Source organism: Triturus cristatus, chromosome 9 (genome assembly GCF_964204655.1).
Source record: "Triturus cristatus chromosome 9, aTriCri1.1, whole genome shotgun sequence".
NCBI lineage: Eukaryota > Metazoa > Chordata > Amphibia > Caudata > Salamandridae > Triturus > Triturus cristatus.
Window position 1 is genome coordinate 510,556,473 of NC_140592.1, and position 24,969 is coordinate 510,581,441.

The following is a 24,969-nucleotide window of genomic DNA, read 5'->3' on the forward strand; positions in this document are numbered from 1 at the left end:
GTACAGTTGGGCACTCAGGGAAGAGGTGCAAATCCACTACCATGCAGAGGAGTTTTCCGTCCCAATACCTAATATTCCTGGTCATAAGCAATATGCCCTACCCTGAAGGCCTCCAGACCAGATGGTTCTTGAATATTCTACGGGGATTCTGAGACAGTAGCCATAATATGATACTCCTACTGGATAGAGGAGCAGCTATGGGGTTGAATCAAAGCTCTAATCCCAGAGGTGGGATCCACCACACTAGTAACCACCATGATGAGGAAGTGTTGGTCTGGGAAGAGCGAAGATTACCAGTAGGTAAACTAGACGTGGGCTGTGATCAGATACAGCAGAACCCTTTGAGGTTCCTTCACAGTATTTCCCAATACACTTCTTTGGTAAGACACAATGTTCTAGACTCTGACTCCAAGCGCAAGTTCAGAACAATAAACAGGGCTTTGCAATGAAAGACAACAATAATCCTAGACCAAGTGTCCCACACAGACCTGAAGGGAGATGCAGGTAGAGCCACTGACTCCTTCAACCCTCCGTCTCTGCAAGTGTGACCACCTAATTCTAGGTCTAAACAGACGCTGCCTCTAGTCATGACGTTTTCACCTACAAATCTTTTAGTTATGTTCTGTTAGTTTAAATAGTTCAAAGGAAGAAAAAAAGACTACAACAGCCAGAACACACATTCAGCTATCACTAAAAAGTCCTGGAAACAGTGTCCGTAATGACCTTGAGGGAGTTAGTCACCCCCTGGTATACCTTTTCATGCCGAAATCAAGTTTCAGGCAAGAAAGATTCAGGAGGCTGAAATGAGAAATAAGCGGGAATAAGTAGGGGTGGAAAGAACAAGGGGACAAAGGAGCATACGTGGACCAGACGAGAAGAGCCCACAGGACAAGAATTCAAGAGAAGCGAGGGACCAGTGAAGCAAGTTTAAAGGTGAGAGGGAGAAATTGCATACAATAAAAGCAAAGAGAGTAGTGGAGCGCTGCACGTTCCTAATGGCCCTACTAACTGCTACAGAAAACGACTATTTTCACATCCCACATGTGCACCAAGAGGGTAGTGACCTGCGAGGTGCCACTGCGGGACCCCCACGCCACCCCCGATTTCATATTAGCGCTGAAGCGGCATGTCTCCACCAGCACTCGCCGCCCCCCGCCTCCTCCGCCGGAAGCTTTATTACTTTGTGTCAAGTGGAGATGCGGCTCCGAATTTTACATTCCGCATTGCTCCTCGCCGGAGGGCAGCTAAACAGCGCCGGGATATTGACGCTTAAATGTCACTCGGTGGCCTGCCAGCGCCGAGGACGGGTGTCACCGCTGGGGCTCAAGAAACGGGATTGCTGAGGAATTATTGCCGGCGCGGACGGGCCATTAACCACCTGATCCCAGTGCTCTGGAGGGGTAGTGGTGGGGAGGCAGCGTGCGCATCCACATGCGAGAGGGGGTGAAATAAAATACACACAATGACATCAGACGCACAGATCAGCATGGAGGGGACCACCAATGCTTCCAGGCTCGCACTTCCTCCATCTCAGAACCAGACCCCGCCGGCAGGGGGATAGCCTAGAAGGATTCCAACAGAGGACTTGAATTTCTTTGAATGTTATGAATCTGAGCAAGACGCCCCAGCTCGTGAAGACAATATGCTTCATAGTAACACTAGCAGATTTCCCGCGTTAGTATCCGATCTAAATCCACGTGCACATAAAGGTATGCTGCTGCCCAGTAGAAGTTTTCAAATATGTAAAACCATTACACTTTTCTTTAAAAAAAAAACTAAAAATATACCTGGGTAATACAACGCAGACACGTGTAAAGTCACACAGATCCCTTCCACGATCTCCTTCACCAAAGGAAGCTTTGATGCCCGCGAATCTACAAGTGACCCTGGCGACAAAAGAAGCCGCCTTCACTATGGGTTTTATGAATGATGAGTCAGTAGTTCCATTACCAAAACTACAATCTGGGCAAAAAATCAAATTCAATCAAGGAAGGTAATTTGACTCTTCAGTGAATGTTTTGGCCATTAACAGAACCACAACTGGAGTAAAATAGAGCAGGAGTTCATTGTACACCATAACTTGTATTCTTTTTGACTCAACGATTACACGCATATCACACTAGCCTTAAGAACTGGTAGTCAACCCGGAAAATCATACAATATATTGCTTAATCTAGCACATGGAAGTCTATACGCGAACGCGATATGTATATCTTGTCCGGACGAATGTCTGCAATTGTCACAGAAGTCTCACCCTGTTTTTTTATTTCACCCCATGGAAAGTTTCCCTAACACATCTGTAGGCTTTGATTGAGATGTGAAGGGTAGAAAAAAGAGGGAGTAGGTGATTGGGGGGGGGCAGGGGGGGGGCGGTGGGTTACTACGAGTTACCTCACTTGTTAAGCGCAACTTGGGTCACTTGGTGTATGAAAGTATATGCAAGTTAGGTGCACAGGCTTTTGATTGTATCCTGGAAACCAGGTTTACCAATCTAGCTGTCAAAGCAAGTTTATTTCAGTCAATAAAAACCATAATGTATTGTACAGAGACCCCCCAAAAAATGGTAAAAATCGCTAAGTGGACACAAAAAAAAGTTCTCTATAAATGACAATAAATGGTATAATTTCGGGCAACTGTTTAAAATGCAAAAAACCAAATACCAAATCTAACCGTAGAAAATACTTGCCTATCAAAACAATTCGCGTTAGATAAAGAGTTTATTAAGAATGCAATAAATGAATGAGTGAGACAACTACAACTTAGAAAGCACCCTAGGCCGAACGCTCTTCTCCCGGCACTTCAGCCAGCCCGTATGTTATTAACAGGAGTTATTTAGAGGTCTGGCAGGGGATGTCATACACATACTGCCGTTCACTAACCAGATTTCCACGGTGGAGCCACACATCAATGCCAGAGTGTTTTTCAGCACAGATTACAAAACCGAATGGCGGTTTGGGAGCTAGACATCTGTCCAGCTCCTCTAAAGAAAATATGCACTGCGTCTAAGAAGCTAGTCCTTTGAAAAACGACACCCTGCAGATTTTACCAAAGTACTTGCCGGAGTATGATTAACAGTGAAATGTAAGCAACACCCATCCAACGTTGGATATCAGCCTAGTCCAACACCAATTAGACTGCACTGCCAGAGAGTTTACCAAAGAAAATGACCAGAACAATGAGACCTGCAGTTGTGAATCTTCAAGTAGTAGCCCAGCCTGGCAGGCATGCTAACCTGTCACCTAAAATACCTCCATCCGGTGAACTGAAGGCCCAGCCGCCGGTGGGGTGGATTCATCTAATATTGCCAGGTCTACAAGGTACATCTAGGTCCCCAGGCCTGTCAAACCTACTGACCCAATCAAACCCCATGACACGATGGACACATTTTGAATAAAACATTGACCTGTATATTTTGAGTTATCAGCCTTTAAAAATGTTCTGATGGCCATAATCGCCAAGTTCCTAGATTTAAGGCACAAATGAAGATTATGAAAAGCCATAGCAAAGGTGTCTTTGAGTAGGTCCCTTTGAAGTGACCAGGAACTATCTTAACCTTGATAGTGCGGTGTCAGGATCACAAAGTGCGTCAGAAAAAAACACCATCTCTGGTAGCCAGAGAGAGGGGAACAGCCCCAGCAAAACTTAAACATATTGGTTTTCAACATTTAAAAAAAGCAAACCTGAAATACATAATTTAAGCAAATGGTAATCATGAGGGCAGTAGCATCTTTCTGCGATATTTTGCTAGTTGTAATTGTCAGCCAGAATAAATAATAGCAAGGAATACAAAAATTGAATACTTCCGTAAGATTTGGCAATATAGGCAGTGTCATCTTAAGGATTTAGGGGACCCTATTATAGACATTTTTGTGGGCCTACATACAGAACAAATTTGAATTGAATTACTTTTTTCATGTAAATCAGTTGGAAACATGTCAAACAGTACCGAATTACATCTTAAACTTTAACAGTGTCACAAAAAACAGTTCAGATATGTTTTTCCTTGGGAGACCGAAAATCATTAAGATTATATAGTAGAAAGAGAGTCACTGGTAAATGTAGGAAGAGAGGTTTAGAGCAAGAAATAGAATAGACAGAGGTTTAATAGCAAGATTGTTCACTTTCCAAGGAAGGGGGTGGGGGGGCTTGCAAGGTGGGAGCACTGCTGGAAAATTGCCTACTTTGTCCTTGCCTTAAAACGTCTGAGTATAGTCAGATCCCCGCCATAACAAGGAAGTTGATGTAAATGTCATCAATACCCATGAACATTAACCCCTTCCCCGCTCATGACGGAACGGTTCCGTCATGACACGCCCGTTGGCGGCCGCTCCGCCTACGCGGCGCTGTTTCCCCGCCTGTGCGGGGGGACAACGCAAATGGGCGGAGTCATGACGGAACCGTTCCGTCATGAGCACAGCTCAACCGTGGCTCATGACGGAGCGGCTCCGTCATGAGCACAGGCCCACCGCGCTGCCCCCCTGCCCCCCCCAGCGCTGCGGCGGAATGTCCGCAGCAGCGAAGGGGTTAATCAAATCCAAATAGTGTGTTCCATAGATCCCATATCACACCAAACTTTTATGGGCAACCCAGAAGACTTACACGTCCCTTTGTGCTGCCACGCACTAGCATCACTCCTTAATCAAGCACCGAGATTCATTCCTTGCGTAGCCTTTCCACCCCAGAGTCAGGCAACGCACCTTTGCTCGACTACGAGTGGTACCTTCAATATTCCTTTCAACATTAACCATCTAAGCAAGAAAAGCCAATGGTAGCTCAATTATTTGGTGTTTTACCTTGATCCAGGACTGCTCAATCTTTTGGCAAAACCAAATTATGTGCATGAAAATACTATTCTGGGCACAGCCTTTCGGACATTAAGACAGTGTTTATTTTCCGAATTTTCAATATCGGTGTTTCTATTTAATAGATTCTGTGAAAAGAGTATTGCGGGGACCTAGGTCTTTTTCACCTCTGGAGTTCAAGCAGACTAATGCGGCCGGGGATTTCCTAATGAAGGTTTAACCTTTAGACAGTTTTCTTCGGGAAAGGCCCACCCAGCAATTTTTGCTAAACAGGATAACTTTCTGGGCTATTCCCATCACAATTAATTTTCAATTTCACAGCATTATTACGCAAGTACCTGAAATCTTCAGTTTCAGCTAATTCAAAGTCATTATGCAGTTTGTCGATTTTGCGGGTCTGGAAGTCTGTCGGACTTCTTTCCTTCATAAATGGCGGCTGGATTTCTTTTGATTTCAAACGCATGGTAGCTCATTCTAATTGAGGGCTCATTTTGTTAACATCCATTCGTTAACCACCAAGTTTAAACCCTCAGGGGTACTGACACATTTGGTAAACCAATATTTCTGTTAAAAATAACGTCCTCCATCCACCTTTGTTAATGTGAAACTAGGTGGATCGCAATCCAACAATCTAGTGGTGAGCAGACTAGCCTGGAAAAGAACTCTGACTGAGAATGCCTTGCTCCGAAATATTTATAAAAATCTGGGAAGTATGAGCATTTCATACAATGCTACTGAATGCATCGCGTCTCCATTAACATACAACAGAGTTTGCATCTGGTTTTTCACAAAAAAAAGTACTTGGTTTGGATATCTGGATCTCTAAACATTTAGAACCTGGTTGAGCTACCCTGGTTGAGTACTATATCTGGGAACTACAAAGAGGGGTTTGTCCAAATTGCAGAGGGCACAGAATGCGGCGGCTCTTCTAGTACATGGCCTGCCAAGAAGATCTAACACAAAAAAAACCTTGACGGCTCTGCATTGGTTACCAGTGGAAAAGAGTCGTGTTTAAGGCAATGTGCCACTGCCGCCGCATCCTACTAGAGAAAGGCCCAAGATATCTGCTACCTCTAATCACCAAATACATACCAGGGCGTAGCTTGAGATCACTAGACAAGTATCTGGTGACTGTACCGAGAGTTTTCAGAGCAAGAATGGGGGAACGCTCTTTCAGGTACCGTGCTGCAAAAATTTGGAATAGCCTACTGATGGACTTAAGAAGGGAGCCATGCGAAAGTAGATTTCGTAAGCAACTAAAGATCTGGCTATTTGTGCAACCACAGCAAGGATGGGCCTGGTCAATGACCTTACATCGCGACCTAGCGTGCAGGTAAAAGCTGCTTCTTTCTGAGCCATCTCTAAGTGCGGGGACACACCGATGGTGTAACCATGCGCTCTACAAATGTATAAATGTAAATGAAATGAGCAGCTGAAACAAAGGTTTGGGGCGAAGGGGCCAAGTCTATTCCCTTCACCTACTGCTAGGCCTGTATAAGCTTCATAAATCTAAAAAATAGAGAGAAGTCTATTTATGGAGTGTTTGAGGTAAACCTCGTATGAAAGTATGGTGTTACAGTACAGGGATATCCTCTAATTCCACTCATCTGTCCATCTGAGGCCCCTAACAAGATCTTGTTCAAAATATCAGCAGCTCCAGACAGGGTAAATGTTAGTTGAATTGGGGCAACCATTCTACATGCCACTTCCAATGCTAAAGCAACCTAAAAGAACACAGTTTACCCTCCTTCTGCATTGTGGATCTGTCAATATTAGCATTATCCAGGGGGGGGTGGGGGGGGATATAGAATGGGCTACTATCTGCCCTTGCAGGGCTGCAGACATGTAAGGTCATGTGAGATAACTGCATGCCTTCTGGGCAATTGACAATAATACCACCACAACCAGTACTGATACCCTGTGGGCTTAGTCTATACAATTACGTAGGTACGCAAGTTTAATCTCGTTTGTTCGCTGGAGATCACAAATATACTGACCAGGGTGTAACATTTTTTCAATCACTGGAGTAGATAGGCCAAAATTGTGGCCAACATTTTTCTTTCAATATTTATCACTGAGAAAAGCTAAGAGGCACTTGTCATCTGATTTACCGATTTTATTAATACAATTATTTGTGCGACACCTGTCATTTTCAGCCAATAAGTTTGCCTGCTTTATTCCAAACATACATTATTCTTTAGGGACCTCAAATACTGGACTGTAGCCTCACCTTCAACGAGCACGAGAATCTATTCCCTTTCAGTTACAAGGCGATGTGCCACAGTCAGTTCATAGTAACTTGTAAATTCGTTAGCCACTGTTGTAAGTTCACCGCCCGTGTCTTTGACCTTCTGCATCACGGCCTACCTCCTGCCAGTCACACAAGAAAACCCCTAACCATCATTTCATGGGCTTCTCATAGTATGATGCCAGAGTCAAAGGTACCACTGCTGTCCAGAAAATAATTATCTGTGGCTTCCATTATCATCATCAATACTTTATTCGACTTTAAAAATAAAACCATACAAGTGCTGCAGAAAATAGATCGCAGTTCTACAACAAAGCAATACAAAAAAGTATAAATATTTACATAAAATGGCATAAAAACGTCAATAGCCGGATTATTAACTAACTTTTTCGAGCTGATCTGTAAACCCACATGAGAAACATTGCTATATTATAACAGATTTCATGAGAAGCTAAAGGTTGTAGATATAAATAAGCAGGCCTAGCCTGATAGAAATCGAAGGACAGATTAAGAGGTTTTAAAAACTTGTACTGAAGAGATTTATAAAAACAAAATATCAGTACAACATGCAGGGTGTCGCATTTAAAGAAAACAAATCACAAAAACATGTAGGTGGATCAGAATACTTATGCCAAGTGCCTACGGGATAGAGCATCTGTTCGAACAAACGCAAGCTAATAAAAAAAACCAAAAAAAAAACCACAAGACGCTGATGGGACAGGAGGCCTTCACCCGGTACCATTACATTACGACCGTCCTCAGAAAAGTCAATAAATGTAAGTGCCCAGTCAGGCTTACTAATATTTTAAAGGGATTCTCTTTAAATCTACTGCACATATACAAGGGAGTGCACAAAATAAACTATAAGTCTCTTATAGATAAATGTTCATGAGTCAAGACTCTCAGAAAGGATGGGTAGAGGTAGAGTACACATTGAAGGTCAAAATGGGGCCAAGGCACAATCTTGTGCAAAGGTAATTCAGCACTGCAGACAGAATAAGGGGGTGCTCCTAGGAGCACACTAGCAAATTAGACAGATTCTGAAGGGGGGGGGGGGCAATGCACCAAGGACAGGGGTCTTTGAGTGAGCAGGGCTCTGTTCAGTTGCAACTAGCCAGCGAGAGTTTAGGCAAATGCTAGATGACCACATATGGATGCTGTTTGGGAAATCAAGTTAGGAGGCAAACCCATAACACTGTGCCTGCGGTTCCCTTTCTTTGAGAAGGGGTTGGGGCTTCTCGTTTCAGGAGGCAGAATGATGGGCCTACCTAGTCTGAGACAGCCACAGACCAACACACTCGGCAAGCTGAAGCTTGGCATGCTCATTCTTCTGAGCTCTCAAGCAGGCAGTCAGATGCAAGCCCTTGAACTCTGGAGGGACCAGAAGCATTCGCAGTCGACAGTGGTTAGTGGTTAGTAACAAGTATATTACCAATATCTGCACTGTCATCTAGGCACAAAAGCTAGGCAAAAATTAACCCCTTCCCCACTCATGACGGAACCACTCCGTCATGAGCACAGCTCAACCGCGGCTCATGACGGAGTGGTTCCGTCATAAGCACCGCGCCACCGCGCTGCCCCCAAACCCCCCCCCCCCCCCCAGCGCTGCGGCGGAATTTCCGCCGCAGCGAAAGGGTTAACAGAGCCGTGACTCTCAGCCTCCAAAATATTGCTTCATGGTCCACCGGCAGGGCAGTCTCTGCCACTTTTCTAATTGCAAGTAACCACCTTAGGAGCCGACCTCAGAGCGTGTGTACTGCGAGCATGTTAGTTTCACTGAGGCACACATCCAGATCAAGATCTGTGCTAGGGAACTCTGTACTGACAGAGTACAAGGCTTTCCAAAAAGGGCACAGAAAAACAAAGTTTGGATGCCTCTTATTTGTTGTACACCAGTCCTGCTCTTCCAATCATTAGCCAATGAACAGAAAACTGCACTCTGGGTGGGGGTGAGTTGTTAGCTTGTTAACGAGACATTTGCAAGCTTTTAGATGGACTATGCAAGGTGCATCCCAGGCAGGCATTACAAATTTGCTAAGATGCATGTTTGGCCCAGGAAGATAGAGGAATCGTAGGAACATGCCTGCTTGACAAAGTGAAGCGCAGTTTGGGAAAATGGGCCAATTACTAACAGTGGACTCGTAACAAAGTGCAGCTAATTCAGCATAGATCTGCCCAAGCCACGACCATCCAGGGAAATATCTCCTCTTCACAGGAAAACATATTAACCTATTCTCTTGTGATCTAACTTTTAAATTAATCATCCTATATAGTTCGGAAGTTTAAAAATAAACTAAGCCATTAGGATTAAAAAAGGCGACTTTACAGTCCTGAGTACACATTCAACTATAATTCTGATGGGTTTATTCTTCGGAGTTTCAGTAACAACACAGGGAAACTGTTCTGTTTTCCAAAACCCACAAAGGGTTTAATTCAAAATCAAATTGTACACCGTGTTTGGTGCTGTGAAAAGTATGGCCAACGTGGGTCCATTAGGATCATAAATGAGGTGGAAGGTAGACCTCGCCTAGGTAGAGTACCCAATATTAAACCACAAAAGGGTATTTACATTTTTTGAGATCACCACCAACCAGGTAGCTACTAACAGTTGAATCAACTGACATAAAAAGATAGTTGAGAAGGTGACTAAGCCTAGGGTTTCTGGAGCTCAGATCCAGATATAACATCTTGCCCAGTGTTGGGAGAAGAGCCTGCAGGATAAAAAAACGGAAATTATGAAAATCAAGTGCAAGGAAATTGAAAGAATGCATGGGGGATGTAGCAAGGGCACAGGTTGAGAATTTAAGGTCGGCGTTGAGAATGAGCAGGACAATGTTTGGAACACATGTGTTAATATGGAAGACCCGCAGTCAGATTCCACATTTCTGTGGATCAAGCAGGGAGATGGGCTGATCAGGCTCTGCGTGGTTGATGCCCATAAATGTTCTCTGGCAGCTACTACCTGCTGAGACTGTGGCATCCTCCATTAGAACCCACTACAGCTGCCAATGGCTTTCGGGCAGTGAGTGCTAAGAGACTGGTCTTATCCAATGGAAGGAGCCAGAAATGCTCAACGCTGTTCGAGCTAATCACATATCTTGGCACATACACCTCTTCGCTCAGCCTTTACTTGGTTCTGCTGATCAGTGCCATATCACTCCTAAACCCTCTAAACGAGATCCTTCAGAAAAGCCATAAACACCTGAGCAACTGTGCACCAGTCCATAATATTCTGCCAATATACACTTCTGTTTTCAAGAGCTGCCATCTTGCTGCCAAAACCGTATCCCACTCATGCACGCAAACACAATAGAGACAGGAAGGATGCAATGATTAAACCATTATTAGAAAGCAACACACAGCAACCCGTCCGGGAAAGTCAGAAAGATAAAGCACATATCAAGGGATTATAGAGTATCCATGGCGCTATTTAATCTTCAGATTTGTAAAGGCTTCGAAAACACACCTCTTAGAGATGAAGCACACTGCTCCAAGAATGAAAACTTTAAGCTAAACGTCATTCCATTTGATTGTATCCCAAAACGGAGACTAAAGGGTAGAGGACACACCATAAAAATAACTACAGGATACATGTATGTCTGTCTTGAGCAACAACATTGGTAATCGAAGGCTCATAAATACTAAGAAAAATATGATCACGTGGGTTTCAAAAATGCGCTTTCATTGCACCAGCTCCTGGCTGAACCTAGGTTTTGCAAATCCCATGCCAGGCGTACTCCAAAATAATATCTGCGCACCACGTTGCCAACTAGCTGGCAGCGTGTGCCCCTCTGTTTTGGAATGACGCCTAGAAGTTATTTTACCAGAAGGCAGGGGAGTACAACACTGTACACTTCTCCGGTCCTGCAAATTAATACAAAACGAGATTTGCAGGAAAGATACAACAGCAGATCAACAAAAGGGTTCATGTATTTTGTACAGCTGCACTCCCTTAAGAGAGTCCTCGGGGTAATCAGCATTTCAAGCAGGGAAGAACTCCTTTCCTAACCAGCGTCACTCCCGCCCGCCCTTTAAGTAGAGTAAGAGAAGTGGTGTCCAAGCCAAAGTGTCCCTCTGTCAGCCATTGCTGCGCAAGGAGTAGCTGAAGGTTCGCATGAGGCATCTGACGCAAGGTGGAAAAGGGCTGCTGCCACGAGAGAGAAGAGAGCCCCAGAACCAGGCCCATTGAAAGTATCTGCACAAATGTGACTGACATCTCTCATGCTCATGCCACGCCCAGTCAGCGCTAACAAATCTCTGGGGAGGCCCAGGATGGCGTTGTAGGTGAGAGCCGCAACACACAATCCAACCACTGGTCCTCAGTCCGACCCAGCCTGCACATGGCTCGGTCTTGTGAATGTGAAAACCACTGCAGAGCACTTGTTTTAAATTCCATTATTTGAACGTAATTTGTATCAATCTAGCCACTCCAAAATAGGCAAAAATACAGTTATTCAAAATGATTAGTGCACCACATGGAAACTTGGTTTTCTGTTCTGTGTGAAGTTGAAGGAAAGGCACTTGCCATGGTTTGGAGGAAACCCTGCAACCTTTCTTCTAGCTAGAGGTGCTCTCTCAGAGGGCATCCCACCACTGCAGCCCAGTTAGCCTGGCCAAATATTAAGCAACAGTAAGTCCTCAGCACTGGCACACAGGTGCCAGGGCCTCAAAGGTGGTAGTGATAGCCTCTGTGCCACTTCGCAGAACCTCGCAAGGGAGCCAACAGCCCTCAGACAGGTCGGAATCAAAAGCTCCGTCCAACAACCTCAGATCACTAAATCAACTTTCAACGTATATATTTCGAATAGCCCTCTCAACTCAAGGGGCGGCTCTTCTGCACGCGTACCGATCTTACAGATCAATATTTTCTCCATATGTAGGAAAATCGCTGTGCCTTCAACAGAGTACTCGAATAGAGGAGTGATGGTTTTTGGTACCAGGAAACTCGTGTTTACCATATCAACTGTCTGCCAGTGTTCATATTATGCATCTCTATGGGTGCTTATCTGATTCGTCAGATGTAATCTACTACATATTTCAGATCCATACAACTGCAGTGATGGTATGTCATCAAATTGTAGTTAAAAGGAACACCATCTAGTAAAAAGAACGATGGCAAGGCAATCCTCGAACTCATTCAAACATGAACTGGAATGATCTAGCGCATGGGAGACAGTCCGAAGGCTCTACTCGATAAAAATTGCCTAGCTAGGTCAGAGCAATACACTTCTGGGCTTACCTTCACGCCACGGATCCGGAACTCGGCCAGTGCTCGGCTCATCTTGGTGGCCGCCCCCTGGTGGTCCTTCCCATGGGCGATGACTTTGACAAGCAGCGAGTCATAGTGAGGGGAGATAACAGCTCCCTGAAATGCAGAGGCACTGTCCAGGCGGATGCCCATGCCCTCGCCACTTCGAAACACCTAGGGAGGAAAACCAGAGAGATCCAATTAACATTCAGAGATGCACAACAGCCAAGAGTAATTCGATTCAATTTACTTAAGAGTTGTTGGTGAGCACTAGGTGTGTTTTGCATGCCTTTTAATTCATAACTGTAACAAACTTTTTTTTTCCTTTAGAGAAAGTGCTGGAAATCCAACTGTACACACTTTATACAAGAGGAAGACGAACCTCACTGTATTGCAAACCTTAAAAAGCTCACTGTGTTAACAATACACTAATGACCGCCCCCAAATCCCCACAGCACACTGGATTAATGTCTCACAATCCGCTCTATTCAATACTGCAGCAAGGAACATCACATCTTCCATCTTTTTCAATGCCCTCCTGTGATCAATAACCGCGCAATCGCACAATGGATTGAGAGAAATTATCTCGAGAAAATGAAAGGAACTCCACAGACGCGGAGAACCTATTACAAGCAGAACACAATGCCGTGGCTGGCACGGCTGGGTATTGCCGCAGGTACAAAATGGAGGGAAGGTTCAGCAAGATGTGTTGAGCCAAGAGGTGGGGAGGCCACAGTTCTAAAGTGCTTAAAGTTCAAAGTCTACACATTGGAAAATGGAAGTGGAGGTGGAGGTGGAAATAAGGCCCACAAGCCAGTCATCGTAGGATTATACACTCATCTCTTTGAAACGCTATAGCAAAGTGATGGCTCAATGTAAGTAAATGGCAGCTGCAGCGCTGTTTCAGACACAACCACTGATTAGCACTCACGATGCGGTAATCACTAAATGTTACATAAAAGCTGAAGCAAGTGTTAGGGGACTAAAGTGTTGTGATACGAATAATCTAATTACTAAACAAGCAGGGAAAACTGCAGATAGTGATGTGAGATCTGGAAGCCAACTCCCTACCTAGGGACCTGGTGCCAGAATCCTGGATGGCCTAAGGGCACTGCACATCGCCGCCCACCAATAAGGGTATTGCTCAATTCCAACAGTAGCTGACCAGGAAAACTAATGCTGGATCATAACCTGGGCGGTTTAAGGGGACGCTTACAATGCCACAAATTGTGAGGGTGGAGAGTGGTACAGGGTGCAAGACTCCGCACTAGGGGTAATTTTCCCTCTTTGCTTTCCCTCGTTTTTAGTCACAAAAGTACAGGAATTGCAAGCGGTACTCTTCTCAGACTGAAAGAGCGCCTAGGACCGTCCCCTAAACTGGTGCTTGTGGGAGTTTAGGACACTTAGGAACACATGGTTGCTGCAGTTACTGGGCTCCAATATAATAGCCAGGATGATATGCCTAGGGATCATTACCAATATGTAGTCAAATGTCCATGATAACCTCAAATAAAATTTGAGCAAAAGCCACAGTTGTCTGAAATTCCTTTTAGTGGGTAAGAGGTTCACATTCTCTCCAGAAATGCAGTTTGTTTTGCCAACTGGATGGAGCTACTGCTGGAAAGCTGCAGTGAGGGCAGTCAGATTGAGGTTGGATTGTCCGGGGAAGCTACAGTGCAATACTGCTTCGGCTGTTTACTGGATTTGTTTTGCAGATCACGATGTTGAAGGAATGGAACAGAAGGGACTCGTGTACCCGACTAGACTGTTTTCTGAATGTTATGGGAAAGACGCAGTGATTGCTCATATACTACCCACATTTGAGGTCCTCCACCATCTAAAATATTAAGCCAATGGAGGGTGGCTTGACCATTGGTTCTAAAACTGTCCGGAAACTGACAATTCGTAGAGCACAGGCAGATGCTACCCAAAGTCAACTTGCTCTTTATGCTTGTACAGAACACCGTTACTACGCAACTAGAAAGTAGTTGCCCCAACTCTTCCATCGTTTTCGATAAGCAGCATGACCAAGCTATGGCATACAGCCTGTGCAGCTATCAAAGCTTGAGGACAGCCAACCATCTGCGATACCTGCCCATTTGCAAACCTTGGTCACCTAAATCTACAAGATAGTCTCACCCTGAATCAGTCGGTCCTTCTAGACTTGCCAGTGTTGCAGGAGTGTCTGCTGCAGCGAGTGGCTGCAATTACTGCTTCTCCGGAGCAAAAAGCAGATGGCATGACTGAATGGAGAGGTCGGATACTGATGACAGGGCAGCGCTGCAAAGCCCCTCCAAACATACTTATTTCCCTGACTGTTGTAACACCACAGACTCCATTTAGCATCCAACTGTCTCTCATTCCACAATTGCATCCCGGAAGGCTCCTCTGTATTACACTCTTCAACCAGTGGTGTAACTTACATCCCTGCAGCCCCCGTGGTGCAGGCGGGGCCCGAGCTGTAGTGGGGGGGGGGGGGCCTCAGCACAGTACTCTGGTCCGGGAGCTCCTGATAAAATCCAGAAAGTGGCCCCCTCCATGCACCTTGCAGGGGGGATCCCCTCAAGTTTTGGTACGTCACCGTCTTCAACATACCCCTAAACACACCAACACGCTGTCTTCGGTGTCCTCAATGTCTCACTCACCATTCACACAGACGGCATCCAGAAAGACTTTAAATTCAGCATTGATAAGAACTCCAAGTTGACAGCTATGGGTCGTGATTTGATGACATCACCGATGGAGGCAAAACGGCACAGCCTCAATGCAACAACTAAGGCCACAAATAATACACAAATCATACAAAATAAAATATTCCTTCCACTGTCCCTACCTACGTCTAATCTTTTACCAAAACCATTAGGAACCAGCTCCACAAACTTAAATCCGGATCCAGCAGCACTGGCCTAGCCTCCCCAAAGCAGAAGCACATATTTTTCAAGCAGACGTAAACCCCCTAACTGCATCCACATAAGTAGAACCCCCTAACTATTTCCCTTCTCAGCCTTCCCCCCGCAATCTCCTGCTAGCTGAATTACTTCATGTTCCACAAATATCTAAATGCTCTGAAATTGGCGGTACAAGGATAGTGACGCGCAACCAGGAAGCCCGCTTGAATTCCCCACTCGTTCCTGAGAAGAGTTAAGGTATTTGGGGTATGCAAGTGATTCAGCAGGAGGCAGACACAAGCTTATCCGAGTTACTCCTGACTGGTGTTTGACTCTGCTTCACCCTGTTGGCTTCTTAATTAGTTCTGATTGCGGCGTTGAGTTCCCCTTGCCTCGGCACGACCGGGAGGTGAGCGAAGCTCAGGGCACACCATACTGGCCAGCTGGAGTGATCCTGGGGTTCCACACAAGCTGTGTCTTGCCCTGGGACGGAAAATGGGGCAGAGTTAACACCCAGCATTTTGCTGTGCTAGATAGGAGCTACCAAGATCGCCGGAGCCTCACTGCGGGTGCTTGAGCCAGGCGGGAGACCGGACTTCGTGGCACAGTTCCGCCTGCCCTCGAGCGCCCTCCTCGCTGCACAAGATGGAACTCAGCATGACCTCAAGATCATCCCGGGGATCCAGCAGGCTGCTTCCCCCACCACCATCCACCCTTCTACCCCAATGGACCTCTCCAACTCAAGGATCTCTCTAGACCCAAGACCATCACCCTTGAGTGCAACACCACCTGAACACCTGGCTGAACTATGGCAAGATTTTCCTGCTCTGTAAATATGTAATATATAATTGTCCAAGCCTAATCGCTGTTAAAATGTAATCCTGAGTGAATTTGTATATATATATATCTCTAACCACTAGAATATGTTGTAGACCTTTGTACTTACTACTATTCCTATGTGATTTTAGAGTTTATCTGTGTGTATCTATCTCTTCCTTGAGTGACTTTACAACTTGTACATTTGCAATTTTTCCCTCCTTTCGCTCCACTTGTACATTTGCAATTTTTTTTTCCTGTTTATATGTCTTATGTAACTCATGTAATCCAAAGTCCTTATGTAACGCAACTTGTTCTTTTGTAAAGCGCTCTGAAACCTTCGGGTAATGTTGGCGTTATATAAAATCGCATTAAATAAATAAAAACATAAAAATAAACATACCCCGGCTTTCAAACAAACCTGTCATATCTAGTATAGTCACACAAAACCACCAATCAGCGAAAGCCTTTGCGCTTCCTATGATTCAAATCAATCTAACTTTCTCCGTCCAGGTCCAAGAGTGCTCCCATTAACGGAGTAAAGAATAGTAAGCAGTCACTCATCACATCTCCACCTACTCCAGCATCGAACGATTGCTTTGCTCCATCAGCAGTTGCACACCTCTTCCATTTTATTTCCTAGACTGAACTACTGACTTTCCTGGAGAAATTCAACAGGGTTTCCCATAAATGACTGCCTGGAAACCACCTAATCGCAGAATAACCTATTGCTCTCGAAGATGCGGCAAAGTGTGCATTACAGAAAGAAATACTTCATTACAATTTAATGCAGTCTGCCTTCCTGGATGCAGCTTTCTATCGAGAGTTGGGTAGTGAGGTTTGTGGTCTTCTCCAGAGAGTGCAGCTCTTGTATTAGTGCTGCTGGGGATGTGGAAGGCTTGGGGATTTCTGTAATTTGGCTTTCGGCCACTAAATATACCTGCTTGAATGGGATGAAGGTGGGGTGGGATTCTGGATTCATCACCGTGGCTGAGCGGTTCGGTGAATCCTGTAGTGAAGAGGATGTGATTTGTGCAGTGCCCTTAAATTAAGATTTCGTAATTCAGTAGGGGTGTCACACGCATGAGGGGATGGGAGGATTCAAGGGGGCATTATGCTCGAGGTTCTGCGCTTTCCAGGGCCTGCTCTCCTTCAGCAACATGTATTTATATATTTTTAACTGAAAGCAGGACTGCCTTTGATTAATAATGTAGCCGTTTGTGTGGCCAGGTCACTCTAGAGCCTCTTTTCCTGAAGCAATTATTTTTCTTTTTTATACTTAAAAAAAAAAAAAAGTGCTGCTTATTGCACCTGGGCAAAACGAAGCGGCATCCAGAGGGCACTGCATTACATTTTGACCCCTGGCTTCACACAAACTTGTAATAAGTCTGTAATTCAGCACTAGAAAGTGCGAGGGAACTGGGGAGTGATAGCCTGTATGGCAGTCTGGCACTAGAGCACTTAAGAAGTCTACAAATGTAGGAGTCGGAAATGTCTTGGAGATGTCGCTAACATTGCCTATTGACAGAGCGTTTGCACCATTAACCAGCACAGTCCTTATTTGGATTGTAGGCTCAGGGTTGGATTGGGATTAAAAATCGGCCCGGGCACGCTAAAAGAAAAAAAAGTGGCCCACATTTGCATATTGCCTTTCCGCAAAACACTGCTTCTGCGACATTTTATTAAAAAAAAAAAAAAGGGGTTAAAAAAAATGCACAGATTTTACACTGGTGAAACACACCTGAAAACAAGTGAGGCCACTTCAGTACAGCCCCCTGCCCCCGCTCAATATGCATATATTAATGGGCAGGCCCAGCGAGAGAAAGGGAGTGACACCTCTGCCATTGATAAAAGGGAGGTAATGGACACCAATCTACCTCCAGAAAGGCCACTCAGGCACCCACTGGGCCGCTGGCGGCATCGAACACAAACCGCCCAAATCGGCCCCAGTGCTTAATTTGTAAAATATGAAGTGCAGGTGCTCAACTGTTTGTCGGAGGCCACACCTACTTTTCTCTGGCTCCACCCACTTCCTCCACGGGCTCCACCCACTTACTATATTAGCTCCACCCACATCTTCAACTGGCACTGCTAAAAGTCAGATGTAATATATACCTGATCCGAATTTCAGCAAGGGAGCCTTCCTCATAGTAAGGTTTTGATAAGAGGTTCCCCTGCCCTGTGAACAGTGTAAGGTGCAAGAGCACTTTGCATCATTCACACATTGCATAGATACAATTCTACGTGTGTAAATCAGTATATAGGAAATGTTACACCGGGCAGGACTACAAGGTATAGGAGTCGCATGTCACCCATGATTGTCATTGTAGGCAATATAGTTTAAGAGTTTGAAGTCTGGAAAAGCGCAAATTCAGAATTTAAAACATAACAGCATTGTAAGGGGTTCTCTTCAATAAGAATTGATTTCTACCCAAATTAACCCTTTTTGCAAGATTAGGATAATGAAAGATTGGGCAAAAAAAACATATAGCTCTAATATATAACTTGACGTTTTTTATCCAGCTCCTTGATGACAGACTTGTTAATAGCTTGCTGTTCTATGATAGGATTTTCAGTTACAAATTGCAAGTAACAAAAGGATCTCTCTGACAGAAGCAGTAGCACACACTCACCTATTTTACATTCTATGCAATTTTTGATCTGCATGGTATACGTTCTTTGCAGCAGGTATATAACCCTTTACTACCTTTCAAGCAGTCATAACTTCCCCTAGACAAAACTCCTGTCTCTCTCCAGGTCCAGGAAGACGAATAATCACCATAATTATCTTGACATTTTAATTTATGCCTGAATATGCTCAGAACTGGGCCCTGCTGCCAGGTCCTGTCTGCCACTTCACCCCTCAAGTCCTGGACGTGAATGGCCACGATTCCGAATCGGACGGTGGTGGTGGTGGTGAGCCTGAGGCAGTGCGGGTATGCTGGGGTGTGTGTGGCAAAGCACCGAATGTGCAAGCAATTGCAATATGAAAAAAATCTGTGCACGCTGCTTGCCGTGCACAGCCCCAACCCCCGCAGATTTGCTGAACCGAAACAGAATCCATGATCCAGGCAGCCTGGGCCGGCCCGCAACTGTGCAACATGACATCATCAAACTAAGTGCCGCGGACCCGCGGCCACTCATCACACACTGCATCAATGAATATAAAAACATAATCACGGCGCCTGCCAGGCCCTGCCCTGCCTCACCTGCGCAGCTTTATTTTAAACTCATGATGATTAGGCCGCCCGCCGCCGGACTACCCCAGGCCATGCCTCACCTGGTGGCGCTTAACTCTATGTACTGCACAGTCCAGAGCAGTAGTCTACTCCGAGTCCACTGACCTCAATACAGCCAACGTCGTCCAGGTCCCGCTACTTTGAACGGCAGCTGGCTGGCCACGATGACTCGGACGGTGTGGTGGTGAGCCTGAGGCAGTGCGGGTATGCTGGGGTGTGGCAAAGCATCTAATGCGCGCGCATTGCAATGTGAAAAAGTATGCGCACACTGCTTGCCGCGCCCAGCCCCCACAGATTTGCTGAGCCTGGCCCTGAACCGAAACTGAATCCATCCCAGTAGTACTGTAGTACTGACCCATCCAGGCAGCACTGCCGGGCCTGCCCGCAACTGCGCAACATCCACTACTGGCAACATCTGATCAAACTAAGGGCCACGGCCACTCATCGTCAGACCAATCAACATTAAAAAAACAGTAATCACGGCGCCTGCCAGGCCCTGCCCTGCCTCACCTGCACAGCTTTATTTTTTATATCATTAATCATGATTAGGCCGCCGGCCTACCCCAGGCCATGCCTCGCCCTCACCTGATCCGCCGGCACCGTTGGAGTTCAACCACCAGTGTGGATACTCGGTGGTGCTGGATGCGGTGCCGGTCACGGTGGTGAGATGCGGCCGTGCAGGTATGCTGGGGCGTGCCGTAGCAAAATTAAAGCAGCGAATGCGCGCGCATTCAATTGCAAAATCTGCGCACACTTCGTTGCCTCTGCCGCGCACAGCCCCAACCCCCGCAGAAGACCAGCCCAGGCAAAGCCCTGCCCAACTCAGTGTCCCGCCCACTGGGCCGGCAACACTGATCCGCGGCCGGCGGATTGAGCAGAAGTCTTGTGAGTTGTGAAAGAGACGAGTGAGAATGAGAATCAGAGTCACGTCACCATTCAGTTAAGTTCTTCACCATGATCATCAGTCCTGTCATGAACAACACAACCAGTACACGGTAAAGTGACAACAGCACTTACGGACGTATAGCAGCACACGCTCTCTGTGCCAGTGCCACTAATTGTCAATTACTGACGTACACTAAATGCGTGACTGTAGACCCAGCCCTGATAATTAAGTGCCTGTGCTAAGCACCGGCACAAATTAAGCACTGATCGGCCCCCAGGCTGCTCAAAAATGCAGCCCGCAGCTGGGATTCGGATACCGGTCCCTCGGGCATTGCACGAGTGCCCACGCTACCAATCCGACACTGTGGAGGCTCCGTAAAGAGCAGCATATCAAAGTTTGCACTGGTAAGCAGTGCACGCTTATAAAGTGGTGCTCAGGAGGAATGTTGGGAGATGAGAGTCCCTCCAGCCTAGGAATGTGAGTTTTCAATAAACCCACAATACAGAAGAACATTTTGTTTTACCATAGGTACCTCTAAAGCTCTACCTTTACTCATGGCTATAGCCGGGGCTTTAAGCGGGATGAAAAACCTGGGGGGGGTCGTCTTAAAGGGACATGGCCAGTGTAATTAAGGGTGTGGCTTGAAACGCAAGCTAAAAATCAGTGTTTAGCATAGTGTGCCGCTCGACTTGCATTTTGCTGTTTGTCATTGCTTCCAGATATATGATACAAGTATCATCATACCTACAAGTCAGGACTATTAGCGTTGTTAATGGTTGTTAGGTGCATAAGATAAGTAAGCAGCAATTATGGCTTGTATATAATATTGAAAAAGCTTCCACTTACAGCTCTGGTGACACCACGAGAATGTTGCTGCTTCTGAGTTTCAAAAAGAGAAGAGAAATCCAGAGAAAAAATGTCTCTTTAAAGGATTTCCCTTCCCCTACAACCCTCACCTGGTATGACGTCATGCCGTAACCTCTCCAGTAGTGGGCAGTGTGAGCATGCGCACATCGATGTGCCTGCTGTCACTGCAGCCCGAGAAAAAACACAGGGCACAAAACAGAGCCCGATAGAGACTCCTTTAAACAAGCATTGGCATAGCCAATAGGTCTCGCTTTTGGGACCTTATAAGTATTTAGTTATGCAACTGTTGCATGGCTAAACACTTATAAGGTCCTAAAAGCGAGACCTATTGGCTATGCCAATGCTTGTTTACAACCGAGGCTCGGCTTCCTAACAGGGATTTCAGTATGATTTACAGTGGAGACACAAGACTGCTGAAAGGTGTGTTATGAAGGAAGTTCATTACCCTTATTTTCCAGTATTTTACTTGTCAAGTAATCTAACGGTATTTGTTAGGGAAAAAATACTTTAAAAGTGTGAATTTTGTTTCAACGGAGCCGGCATAAAGAATGTAGCTTTTGTATTTTTCTTCATGCCCAGTACTAAAACAATACACTTCCTGTATTCCAGTCTAGAGGCTAAGATTACTGTGTATACAACTGTCTCATAGCGGTGTTGATGGAACAGAGCAAGAGATACAGGGTAAGTAGAGGTGAAGAGGTAAAGGGCAAAAAGAGAGCAGTAGAGCATTACAAATAGTGGAATAAACTAAATGGATACATTATTTAAAGTTGACAACGAGAGAGGGAAAAAAGGGAGAAGGGGAGGAAAGAGTGATGGAAGAGGAGTAAATCGGGAGATGGTAAAAACGTTGTCAGGCAAGTGAAGGAAAAATGACTAAAGAGATTAACAGGATGGCTTAAAAAAAAAAAGAACAAATTAAAATGCTTTAGCACAGAGAGGCGAAATGAACTGTGGAAAGTTTAGAACAAATTACAAGGAGAGAGAAGATGATGATGGGACTAGTAATAACAGGTTATTTTTTACATAGAATAAACATTTTTATTTGTAGCTTGCTCTTTTATTTTTTTGGAATCCATTTTGCTTAGTGCACCCTAAAAGAACATGGAAGGGGGGTGGGGGGCGGTGAGTACTAAAGCAACACAGGGAAGGCTGGCGTATGGTGAGCACTTTCGCGGCCGCTTTGATGTTCAGTGGCCGCGCGGCTCACTGAGAACAAAGCGACCGCGAAAGTGATCAGCAGGCTGCCAAATGGTACGCGCGCCCGGCGCACATGCACTGTAGTTGGCGGCCTGAAAAGCACTCGTTTGCACTTCCAAATCCCGCTTTCTATAGCTCTCGCCAGAGCAGCGCTAAAACGCTGGCTCAGGCGAGACCTAAAAACTGCCGGTGCTCAGCTCTGGTGAGACCCGGCCCACTTAAAGCCCTGGCTATAGCTTACTGTCATGAAATGTATAAACTGTTTACAATTACTAGCATTTCTCCAGTGTAGCTGTACCCCGCAGTCAAACTGGTTCCAAACGAGTCTTCTCAGGCCAATCACAAAGACTGCAACAACTCTATTCGAGAGGGGCGAGGGCCCAGCATGGTCAACCCACAACATTCTGACAGCTGTTGAAGTTAGCGTTTAGCTGGTGGTCAGGGTTCAAACCACTCTATACAATAGTGAATATTTACTCAATTTCACCTCAAATGGTTTATTATGCAGACAATTTCTCATAAAGCATTGCAAAAATACTTGGACATCTTTTTGCCTAGCGACATACCGGTAAGCTGGGCTCCCTTTAAAGCCGCGTTTATCAACGTAGACCTCGTTAAAGACATCTTTATCAGGGACTCTATGCAGACATCAAGCAGATAACACAAAAACCTGCAGGCATAGACAATGGAGACCGTGCACAAGTCATGATGCAGGATCCTCCCCTTGAAACTGTGTTCGGTGGATGCAAAACTGAGCCTGCTAAGCGCAAGCGGAGGACGGCTGAGCTCCGCATCTTCAAACAGAAGGCAGAGGAGGGCAGCGACCTGGACAGCCGCAGAGGATGTCGCTGTGAATTGGGTCATCTGTGGTCAAGTGGGAAGAAGATACACAGATGGATTCACGGGAAGCGACGAGATGAATTTCAAACAGCCCTTTACAGGCTAAACACAGAAACAAAACAAAAGCCTGGGCTCTCTGCAGGGCACTGGCACGAAGGAGAGGGCCGGGGCATCCCCTTCCTGCCGGTCTTTAAATGGCAGGTCTCGCTGGGAGGCAGAGACAGGGGTGAATAAAGATTCTGAATTCTTTGTGCCTTCTTTACAAGGGAAGACTGTTCTAGTGGCAGAGATTTCTTTAGGTGTGGAGGAGAACGAAATGACTGGTTCACAAAAATCTTATATCTTGTGAAACTTGAGGACTCATCGGACTGAAGATACTGCAGAGCATTTCATTTCTAAGGATGGACTGGCACAGAGATCAGTGGTGGCCGCCACAAAACCAAAGTGTGGGGGCAGGTGGGGGATGGGGAATTAAGGGTAAAAATAATTTTAGAAATTGTTGCTGCGCCAATGCGGGCCTCTGTGCTTCACTCCCAGCAGTCACTGGGAAAGCACAGGCTCCCCACCCAAACCAGACCAGACACTGCTCTCATGCTATGAGATCAGCGCCAGGAGTGGTCTGAGCAGCCTGGTCTGCCACTCACAGTGCCTGGGAGCCTGCGGCTTTTTTCCAACCCAGCTGTGCAAACCAGCTGGGTTGGAGAAATAGTGCACGTCTGTTTGGCCGGCATAAGACGGCTGGCCAAACTTATATGTAAACTTCTAAGTGCACACCACTCACCTTGCCATGGCCTGGCCCTGCATGCACGCCTCAGCCAGTCACAGAAACATAAAATGATATTATTGTTTTATTATCATGGGATTTTTCTGTGACTGGCTCTGACCAGTGGGCAACGCTCCTCTGCCATTACAGAAGAGCCGCCCCTGGCAGAGATCCCTTTGACCTGCAGAACCAGAGGGCTTAAGGATACAAAGCATTGGTCTTAGGATCAGGTGTTCACCAGCCACTGGCACAGGGATGCTTCCATCACCTCTGGAACCAAATGGTTATACGGACGGCTCACGAGTACATAGAAGAGAGTGTCAAAGGCTTTTGGCAGAGAGGTAGAGCTGGTCCCCTGTAGGGCTGGTAGTGGCTCAGAGGATTTGTACATGGAATGCATGCAGTACTGTAGTACTGAGCAGACATTCACAGCAACATACCAATAAGAAACCGGACTGGGGGGCTCCGGGGATTGATGGGAAAAGCAAAGCCTTGCATTTGTGACATTGGAAGCCTCGGGAGGACTGGCACATGGACTGCACATCAGTTTACCCACAGACTGTAATACACCCCACCCCCCCCCACAAAGTCGTACAATGCTGCATGGCCTCGCACCACAAGAACTGATGGCCTCAGGAGACTGACAAAATACCGAGCCGTTAACATGAACGAATGGGAAGCCTACCTACTGTAGTCTATCGTGGATCATAGCCTCTGGCGCTCGCTTTGGTTTCCAGCTCGATTAGCTCCTTATAAATAACCTACAACGCATACATTGATAGAATACATACTTAAAGCAGAGTCTATGACCTAAAGTGTTTGTGGACCAGCACAGGCCTACATAGCACGCCACCTTCACAATCAGATGGGCTTGAATGCTGAACCAGGGAAACTAGCAAGTTCTACCTGTGCAACTGTATGGTAACGTGCACATCCAGGGAGGGACCAATGCTCGCCTACAGGACTGGAGAGCCTAGGCATCTGGCATAGGGACAGATCAAATAAAAAAAGCACTGGCAAAACCAATAGGTTGCACCTATGCGAGATCTATTGGCTTTGTGAATATTGTGCGAAATGGCTTAAAATAAAAAAAATAATAAGTGCCTAGGCGCAGCCAGTGTTGACTGCAACACTGTTTTTTTCCTTTAAGCCATGTTGGTCAGTAGCTGGAG

The 24,969-nt window shown here is 45.8% G+C and overlaps 1 protein-coding gene across 4 annotated transcripts in view; it reads right to left on the bottom strand.

The window, feature by feature from the left end:
- Positions 1-24,969, bottom strand: part of PC (pyruvate carboxylase) — a 2,056,240-nt gene that overhangs the window by 625,237 nt on the left and 1,406,034 nt on the right. For all 4 annotated transcript variants that reach the window (XM_085625491.1, XM_085625492.1, XM_085625493.1 and 1 more), the window contains one exon: positions 12,290-12,472. In XM_085625491.1, coding sequence (XP_085481617.1) covers positions 12,290-12,472 — 183 coding nt within the window. The remainder of the gene's footprint in view (positions 1-12,289; positions 12,473-24,969) is intronic.